At 51.9% G+C, this 10,132-nt stretch overlaps 1 protein-coding gene across 3 annotated transcripts in view; it reads left to right on the forward strand.

Annotated features, from left to right (window-relative positions):
• The window catches only part of DCP1B (decapping mRNA 1B), a 49,407-nt gene extending 39,918 nt beyond the window's left edge, over positions 1–9,489 (forward strand). For 2 of the 3 annotated variants that reach the window (XM_062194602.1, XM_062194603.1), the window contains 4 exons: positions 1,350–1,478; positions 3,185–4,015; positions 6,329–6,577; positions 9,308–9,489. In XM_062194602.1, the coding sequence (XP_062050586.1) occupies positions 1,350–1,478; positions 3,185–4,015; positions 6,329–6,577; positions 9,308–9,388 (1,290 nt within the window). In that variant the 3' untranslated portion in view covers positions 9,389–9,489. The other variant, XR_009866223.1, reaches the window with a different exon arrangement.
• Positions 9,490–10,132: the final 643 nt, after the last annotated feature.

Raw genomic sequence — 10,132 nt, forward strand, 5'->3', positions numbered from 1 at the left:
CTTGGGGTCCATGCAACCATACTGGTAACCACTGAAGAACTGGGAGTAATACTTGATGACTTATAAAGTCATTTTACAACCTTGTCGACACTAGTGCCACATATCTGAACAATTAACTGAATTCATGGAAGAAAATAATTAATCTTCTATATGGCTTACCTTACTGACCTCAGTGTACACAGTGGTAATAAGTCCCAGACCCCCACATCCTTGAATTAGAAAGTATGCCCCAAAACTGTAAAACACACTGGGAGCCTTGGGTCCCTGAGGGGCAAGATTGGGTTTGTGGCTCATTTGATGTCAGATACGTGGGAAATGTTTTCTGGCCCAAGGCTTTGGCTCTACTGCTGAAACTCACAGCACTGTAGAGGATCTGTATGCATGTACTTATGGAAATTGAATAGATAGGTTTATTTTAGTGCAAAAGAATTTGAAATCCAGGCATAGACAGTGTCTTCAAGAAGTTTGTGGAAGCACGTATTATGAAAACTGTGCATTGATTTCAAAAGTGTTTTAAACCAAAGTATACTTTGTAAGTTAATTTTTCCATGAATTTTTGAAGTACCCTCATAGTAGAGAAGGTACCGTTTTTATTTTGTCTTATTTGATGGAACAGAATAGACAGCCAGCATCACTGCTGTGGTCCTTTTGTTCTGAACCCTACTGCGTTAGCAATTGCATGGTTGGTTACATTAATGTATGATAATGAGTGAGTATTTGAAACGATGAGGCTTGTCTCTTGTCTCTTTCTCTATGAAATTCTAATTTGTAGTGAGTGCCTCAGAACACTCAGATTTGAATTATTCTGTTTATGCACGAAGCCATTTATTAAATAAAGATGATGTTAGTAATTTTTAAATCAGTGGTTTCAGTCAGCTTTACTTTCTGGTTTGTAGACCAAAAAGGTTCAGTTGCTTTGACTACACTCAGCAACTTTCCAATTTTAAGTCAGCTGCCAATGGAGTAGTCCAGACATGTTATTTAAGGAATAGTTTCTTTAATTATGTTATCGTTGAAAAGCATTAGAGTAAATATATTTAAACTGTTGCTTAAGAATATAAATAGCCTTTCAATTATCCACATTTCTGAGTGTCTCTAGGTCAGGCTGATGTTGTTGGTAATATTTTAGGGCTCTGAATTGTACAGCTAAGTAAAAATCAAATTTGAGTTTGACTTGCACTCAAATACAGCTCTTGTCAGAGACATTGAAGGGATTTTCCCTTATGCATGAAAGTTTTCAAAAAAATAGCCATGTAACAATTAGATAAGAAGCAAGAAAACATATTCTTTTTTAAAAACTAAAGCTTTTTTTTAATGCCAAAAAGTAACGTGTGTGTTTTCCATTTCAGTGTAAAACCTGTTCTGAGCCGAAACAGATAACCAGTTCGTCTGCCATCTATGACAACCCCAATCTCATCAAACCAATTCCAGTGAAACCCAGTGAGACCCAGCAGCCGTGCATCCCTCAGCCCAGCCAGGTAGTGGGCCCTCGGTGTGCAGCGGCTCCCCAGGGAACAGCTAGGGAGGACCTGGTGCTGTCAGGGCATGCTGTCAGGTCCCTCCAAGGAAGAGAGGTCTCGGATTCCCTGCTCCTCCTGGGAAAGGGCTCAGATGGTTACTTCTGGTATTTACCACTTTCTGTCCTCATCCTTTGTGGATCTGAACAGACAACTAACAGCACTGTCAGAGGTGACAGGAATGTTACCCTTGGGTTCCTGTTCTGGGGCCGGTGGTTTCCCAAGGTCACCAAGGGACCAGCAGCGGAGGCAGCAGAGTCGAGCACCACGGGTCTGAGCGCCTCCCTCGGGCCAGGCACCGTGCCAGGCTCTGTGGCCTGAAGGGGTCCCCTGCTCTCAGAGAGCTCCAAGTCTAAAGGAGTGGCTTCCCACCCCCCTTGGGACCTGGTGACTGGCCATTGCATTTGCAATCTAAAATGGAAATGCAATCACAGGTCTTATACCATGTGTGCAGTCTTCAGTATGGCACAGCTGTAACAAATCTTGATAATCTGCAGGCTCCTGTTGACTGCATTTCATCTGTGTGTGTCATGTGACCGTGGTTATTCCTATCAAAGGGTTTTTGAAGGAATCCGTTTAAATCAGTTTTGAAAATGAACAAGGAGCCAACAGACAAAGACTGGTTCGTGATAGTCTGGTATTGAACTTTTTTAAAAAGAAGGCATTTTCACTTTCTTTTAACTTTCCCTTCATTGTTGGTTTTCTGAGGAAATGTTCTTTGTATTTTAATAGAGAAACCAGAATATGTTGACTTTGACATGAAGCTCATGGTGTTCATGTGACAGTGCAGAAAGCACCAAGAAGAAGAAGGGCCTGACACAGAGTAGGAAAGGGGTAGCTTGGTAATTGGCCAAGCCAAGGTATATTGTATTTATCTGATGAATTTTTTTAAGATTTATTTATTTATTTGAAAGGCAGAGGCAGAGAGAGAGAGAGAGAGGTCTTCCATCCGCTGGTTCATTCCTCAAATGGCTATAATATTGGAATTGGGCTGATCCGAAGCCAGGAGCCAGGAGCTTCCTCCAGGTCTCCCACACAGGTGCAGGGGCCCAAGGACTTGGGCCATCCTCTACTGCTTTCCCAGGCCGTAACAGAGAACTGGATTGGGAGTAGAGCAGCCAGGTCTTGAACTGGAGCCCACATGGGATGCCAGCACAGCAGGTGGCAGCTATGCCACAGTGCCAGCCCCCTGATAATGTTTTAAAAGCTACAGGTATATACTTGGAACAAACAAGTTAGAGATTCTAAGAAAAACTACCAGGAATGCTGAAACCTTCACATCCCTGTATATTCTCAGTATCTTCTTGCGGTCCGCAGGGTTAGATAAACTTCCCTTTGGAGGGGTTATTCCCTGCATCATGTGTCTAATATCCTTCCACAGTGGTCCTGGCTGCAAGCCCGGGCCTCCAAGGAGCAGGCGCTGTCTGACCCATAGCATATACTGATGTGTCAGCAGGGGCTTGACTTGGGCTGCGGGGAAAAGGCTGTGCAGATTTTTGACTTGAGGAAGGAAGCTTCAAATTTTGGACATTCAGTAACGAAGTGTTTTGATGCTCTCCGAGCTATCCTTTGTAAGTAGATAAATCAGCAGGGAGGCACACTAGGGCTCCACCCCGCCCCTCATGAGTGTCTGTGGACCCATTTTCAGATTTCTTTATTTTTTCCAGACCTTAGACCCTGAACCCCAACACTTATCCTTGACAGCTCTGTTTGGGAAGCAGGACAGAGCCACAAGTTCAGACACCGTGGAGCCCCCACAGACCCTCCAGGCCCAGCAGCCGCACGAGAAGCTCCCAGTAAGGCAAGGGGTCGTGCGCTCCCTGTCCTATGAGGAACCCAAAAGGCAGTCGCCGCCGGTGGAGAAGCAGCTCTGTCCAGCTATTCAGAAACTCATGGTCCGGGGCACAGACCTCCACCCGTGGTCAGAGCTGCCCGAGAGCCGGCCCCGTGAAGAGGGCAGCCCCCGTCCGGCCATCCCACCTGGGTCACCCTGCACCGCCGGGGCTGCTCACGCTCCACAGAGCGCTTGCAGAGCTCAGACCCTGCTGGAGAAGCTTCACAGCGCGCCAGGGCCAACGGACAAGCATGACCTTGGCACAGTAGTCCCTGCCGGGCCGGTTGCCCCAGGCTGCAGCACAGCCCTCACCACTGCCACCCCAGCCAAGGGTGTGGCGCAGCCGCAACTGCTTTCTTTCAATGGCACCCTCCCGCCGCACACACTAGGACCTCAGGCTCATGGGAAAGAGCAGGCCACGTTCGCTAGACAGATGGGCCCTCCCTCCAGCACCCCAGCAAGCAGTCCCCGGGTGGCAGCCCCTCCAGAGCTACTGAGGAAGCTGCAGGTGGTGCCGCAGGAGCAGCAGCTGCCCGTGCCCACCCGGCCAGCCCTGGCAGCTAAGTTTCCTGCAGCAGCTCAGGGCTCTCGGACTGGGAAGCCCTTGGAGTCCTGGATCAACAAGACGACATCCGGCACAGAAAAGCAGGCTCGTTTCCTTCAGGTAAATATCAACCAAGGACCAAAAAAATAAAACAAGGGATCACTGTCCTACGGTGAAATGTGTTTATTAGGCAGAAAGACAGAGCTCTCCCTCCAGTGGCTCACTCCCCAAAATGCGTCCGATAGCTGGGACTGGGCCAGGCCAAGGCCGGGAGCTGAATGGCAGGGACCCCACTACTTGAGCCACCAGCTGCTGCTTCCCAGGGAATGCGTCAGCAGGAGGCTGGAGTCAGGGGCAGGAGCCAGGACTCAAACTCAGGTGCTCCCAAGTGGGGCACCCACGTCTTAACCTCTAGGCCAACCGCTTGTCCCTGCAGTGAAATTTAGACTCCCCTCCTGTGCTGTAGGGGCTGCGTGTCACACACATTTCTGTTCAGCACAGGAGCTGAGAACCCCGTGCGTGCATCTCATTGCGTCCTTAACTTTCTGCCTAGGCAGAGGGTTGCTTCTCCCGCCCCCTGCCATTAGACGTAGTTTACTTGAAGAGTTCTCACTTCATACTGTTACTGGGTGTGAAGACCAGTGTAGACACGGAAAACACCCCCACCTGTGACAGTGGAACATCCATGCGGTCTGCTTTGAAGTCGTGCTGGGATACCAAACATCTCCCACCTCGTTTTATCAGTCCACAGTAAATGACCCTTTTTTTTATTCATTGACTTAGAAAATATTTTGAGCACTTTCTGCATGCCAGGCCTTGTGCTATATATTGATGAAGAAAATTCCCTCCCTCTCCAGAGCCTGTAATCCTGGAGATTCTTGAAGGAAACAGGAAGACACATTAACGTTTAAAGGTCCAGCCTGTTTTTATTTATCCCTAGGTCATCAGTGCAGCATAGTTAAGATCAGGAAAGGGATACATGTGCCACCCACCCGCAACTCCCAGTGCCAGAGGGGGAATGTTGTCCATTTCAGAAAGATCCCATTCTTCAGGGCAGGTGGCTCAGGGTGTGTGTCAGTAACTTGGAACAGTGCGCAGACCACAGCCTGGGGGCAGCACCTGCAGGTGCGCAGACCACAGCCTGGGGGCAGCACCTGCAGGTCTGGCTCAGAGTCCTATGCATTCGCTGACCAGGCATTGGGTTTCAAAACTGGGAAGCGCTCTCTACTTGTTTTGTAGGTTGTGTTTTGTCAAGTAGCTTCTGACAGTGCCTCGAAAATCTTGCCTTTAGCAAAGTAAAGACTTTAGGCATGCACCCTAAGTCCGTGTGTATGTGAGACCTCGAGACAGAGCCTTCTCACTATTTATCAAAAGTCCTAACTCTGAGTACCCTCATTTCAGCAGAACGTTGTCCCCTTTGTAAGACTTTTTTGCTTCCCCACCCCCCACCCACCCTTGGTAATTTAGAATCAGAAAACTGGGGTTAATCGTTTGACTTAAATTTCTGCACGTATAATTCTCTTTCAGCACTCACAAATGTCAGAGCCAAGTAAGGAAAGTGTACATTTTGTCAGCCCACACTGTGCTCTTCTTACGGCTGCCACTTCTCCCCTGGGGCAGCCACTCTCAGCACCTCTCCCTGGAGCAGCAGCGAGGGCCAAGGCACAAGCAACTCGCCCGCCTGGCCTCCTGTAGGCTGCCTTCTGCGCGGGGTGCCACGGGGCCTGCGTCATGCCGGCCTCCGTGCCCGTCTCACAGGTTCTTTGGGGGTATTAGGAGGCTGATCGATAACATTCCTTTTTCTTCCCTGAGTTAGCACCAGTGAGCGCTGTAGGAGTCACTCAGCTGGGGATCAAAATGTCACTTGCGTAACAGAAAGTTCCTGGAGAACTTGGTTTTAGGTCTGTTAGCCAAGTGAGTTAGACCCAGACAGGTGAGTCGCTGGCACTGCCGAGTGATGCCGAGCCTGTCCCCACACCTCAGCCTGGAACAGCAGAAAGAAGGGGTGAGGGCAGCAGAGGAGCAGGGGGCTCATCCCACAACCCCCGCTCCCCGAGGCAGGGCCGAGGGTCTGCCCCTAACATGTCAGAGCCACGTGCTCGGACACTGTGGGCCTTAGGCCAGCACAGTGGCCAGCTGGCCCCGGGCAGGCCGGCGGCCTGAGTGCACTCTGCCCAGCAGTGATGGCGAGCCTGCAGCGCACAACACCACACACAGGCCTCATTCCATGCGCAGCGGGCACAGCAAACCACCCCGAGCTGCCTAGGGCCCCCAGGAGGAAACCCTGGAGAAGGGACCAGGAGCCCGTTACACAACAGCTGGGAACAGTGCGCACAGAATGTGTCCTGCCCCTCTGTCTCCCCGTGCCTCGCGCTGCACCGAGTTGCTCCTTACTGTGCCCTCTGTGTGTGTGTGTGTGTTTGCCGTAAGCAGGTCGCCTCACCTCCGCACATCCCTGCCACGGCGGCTCCTGCTCTGCTCCTGGCCCCCACAGTGTTCGCACACTGCGCCTCTGCCCCGCCCAGGGAGAGAGACGGTGGACTCTGGCCCCTGGGAGGCCACGGACCGCCCAACACCTCCAGCAGCCTCCTGGTGCCCCTGCAGAGCCCGGAGCCCCTGGTGGGCTCCAGCAGCCCGCTCACCAAGCTACAGCTTCAGGAGGCCCTGCTGTACCTCATTCAGGTAAGGGGCACATTCCTCCCGGGCCCCTCCATGAGCCGGGCCCAGCGGGTTGGGACTGCGAGCCGGAGACCTGGGCAGCGCTTCCCTGGGCCTCCCCGCAGCAGCTCACCCTCGCCCCACGGGCTTCACAGCTGGGTTGAAGCTGGGGCTTTGCATGCCTCAGCTCTGCGAGGAGCTTTTAGGAGGCGCCGCGGGGGCCCCTGGGAAGCACAGCTGACAGCCGCGTCCCAGCAGGCTGTTAGTAGGAAACAGGTAAGGAAGCAGGTGATGCTGTGACTGCCAAAAGCAGGCTTTACAAATTCTGAAGCCTGCTAATTAGGTAGGATGGGACGAGGAACCGCGTCTCTGTGTCAGCCACTTGTCTCTAACATAATCATAACAAAGACAGCTCCACTTACGGAGGCTCTGTGCCGGGCACTACTCGCATAACTCCTTCAACCCCGTTTCCCTGTGTCACAGATAAGGACACCGAGGCCACCACGGCTGGAGCTGAGCCCATCCGATCTGAAGCCAGGAGTCAGGAGCTTCTTCCTGGTCTCCCATGTGGGTGCAGGTCCCAAGCACTCAGGCCATCTTCTACTGCTTTCCCAGGCCACAGCAGAGCTGGATCAGAAGTAGAGCAACCAGGACTAGAACTGGTGTCCATATGGGATGCCGGCGCTGCAATCAGGATTAACCTACTGCACCATGGTAGGCCCCACCTACTGGTTCTTAAGAAGTGCCGGGGCCAGTGCTGTGGCGCAGCGGGTTAACACCCTGATCTGAAGTGCTAGCATCCCATATGGTTGCTGGTTTGAAACTCAGCTGCTCCACTTCCGATCCAGTTCTCTGCTGTGGCTTGGAAAAGCAGTAGAAGATGGCCCAGGTCATTGGGCTCCTGCACCCGAGTGGGAGACCTGGAAGAAGCCCCTGACTCCTGGCTTTGGATCAGTGCAGCGCTGGCCATAGCGGCCAGAGACCTTTCTCTCTGTCTCTCTCTCACTAACTCTATCTGTCAAATAAATAAGTCTATATAAAAAAAAAAAAGAAGTGCCGTGTGTGTGGAGTAGGGCGGAAGGGAGGGGGTGCTCACCTGATGTGAGCAATCCACAGCATCCTACAATATGTGCTAGGTCTGTGAGGGGGAATGTGGGGCAAGTGTGGCATGGGGGCGAATTGCCTTAAAACATTCGAGGGGGAGGGAGAAGACTGTGGAATGAGAATGAAGGAGACCTATGAGACACCGGGGATGGCGATTGAAAAGTGATCACGAACTCTATTAGCGAAGTCAGGTTTTTTTTTTAATTTTTTTTTAAAGATTTATTTTATTTTGAAAGAGTTCCAGAGAGAGGTAGAGTCAGAGAGAAGTCTTTCATCTACTGGTTCACTCCCCAGATTGCTGCAATGGCTGGAGCTGAGCCAATCTGAAGCCAGGAGCAAGGAGCTTCCTCCGGGTCTCTCATGAGGATGCAGGGGCCCTAGCACTTGGGTCATCCTCTGCTGCTTTCCCTTAGTAGGGAGCGGGATCGGAAGTGGAGCAGCCAGGACTCGAACCAGCTCCCATATGGGATGCTGGCACTGCAGGCTGGGGCTTTAACCCACTGCGCCACAGCACTGCGCCCCCACACAGCCCGTGAAGTCAGTTTTTAGAAGGAGCCTATTTTAGAGAGAATGGAAAGACGGGGCCTAGAAACAGCATGTGAATGTGAAAGCACAGTGGCCATCTGATAGAAACGGGCCACAGCAAACAGCTGGGCCTTGCCAGCTCACAGGATAAAAATACTTCCACTTTTTAAAAGCTCTGTAAGTTCATGAGAATTTAGAAAGGACATCTGTAAACTTTACCATGAGCAACAAATGAGAGAGAGAGAGAGAGAGAGAGAAAGAAAAAAAAAAACCCTTAGACCTGAATTTTAAAGATCCATCTTTTTTTTTCTGGTTCATTCCATTCCAATCACGTTGCGAGACTGGAGCCTAGAGCAGCCCCTGTGTGTTGCTAGTTAGGAATCCTCTTCCGCTGGTTCCACTCCCAGCATGCGTTGTGCTTCTGCCTCTGTTCTAGGCACCGGTCTTGGAGCCAGTTCCTCTGTAGTCCACACACAGTGTTGGTGGGGGCTTTGTAGGAAGAACAGGGATGGCATGGCTGTCTTTGTTGCTGGAAGTGGTGCTAGGTCTGTGAGGGGGAATGTGGGGCAAGTGTGGCATGGGGGCGAACTGCCTTAAAACATTCGAGGGGGAGGGAGAAGACTGTGGAATGAGAATGAAGGAGACCTATGAGACACCGGGGAGAGCCACGGTTCTCGCTCGCAGCTTAGCCAGGCAGAAGAGCTGCAGGGAAGAACAACACTGGGTCGGATGAGGCAGACTGCAAGAGAAGTCCCAGTTAATGCCAGGAACAAAGGACACACACTGTGGGCGACGTGGGTGCCTCTGAGCCCAGCTCTGCCAGCCACCGACCCAGGTGGCTTCCTCCCACTCCGCCCAGCTGCCAGCAGCCAGTGTCTTCATGCAACAGACCCCACTCTCCATGAGGAACCCGCGCCCCCGCAGGCCACAGGGTTGGGGCCCCCTCCGCGCTGTGTGTGGCAAGCAATTACCCCACCCCCACTGGCAGGTGGAGACCCCCAGCTCTGCCCAGCCTCACCGCCAGACCGGCTGGACACCCTCACCTGTAGCCCCAGGTCGGCGCAGAAGCCCTTGGCGCCTGCGGACCAATCGCGTTCCCTTGGGTCTCTCGATTTTGTTTTCCAGAACGACGACAACTTCTTAAATATAATCTACGAAGCCTATCTCTTCAGCATGACGCAGGCGGCTGTGAAAAAGGCCGTGTGAAGACTGCGCCCGGGCCCTTCCGGAACGCAGCGCAGCGTGCTTCCCGTGGAGTGTTGCCCGAAGCGCCTCTGCCTTTTTTTTTTTTAGACAAGTATGTGTAATAGGAAATAAATTGTTTTCTACAACCAAGTGTGTTTTTGTTTCTTAAAATCACAGCCTTCAGTACACCTGGTCCCCAGAATGGAGTGGGTAGAACGAGCGCTTTGGCAGGACACACCGTAGATGCTGAGCTCCGACTGCTTTCTCTCACGTGTCTGGGGCCATTTTTAGAAGACGGCCTCTCTATGGGGAGAACTGTTCTCAGCGCTTGGCTTGTATTTGTTAATAGCCCTGATTGTTCTGAGAGCGCTTTCCTGTGGCTGAGCGCCTAGTGCCACAGTGCGTGCTGACCGCCAGGTGGCAGCCTCGCCCCACAAGTGAACCTTCAAAGACGTTCATGAGCCTTTGGAAGTAATGATGGCTTACTTCTACCGGATCAAGTAAACCTTTCATTTGTAAAAATCTCCTTGGCATGTTTTCCCCAGGCCTTTGAAAGGAAACGGTTGCTGAAGGTATTTATAGCCGGTTTCCAGATCTAGAGGAAGGTGTTCCCGGGTTTCCAGCACCACTCCCTCAACCCCAGCTCCTGCTGTTTCTTTTGGACCGGAGCAGCAGGACCTGCAGGCCTCTGCTTGCCAGTGAGCCGGCCGCACGCGCTGAGAGAGAGAGGCCCGGGGCCGCCGAGCCTTGGCTCAGCCTCTGCCA

The sequence above is a fragment of the Lepus europaeus genome, chromosome 6 (genome assembly GCF_033115175.1).
Source record: "Lepus europaeus isolate LE1 chromosome 6, mLepTim1.pri, whole genome shotgun sequence".
In the NCBI taxonomy this organism is placed as follows: domain Eukaryota; kingdom Metazoa; phylum Chordata; class Mammalia; order Lagomorpha; family Leporidae; genus Lepus; species Lepus europaeus.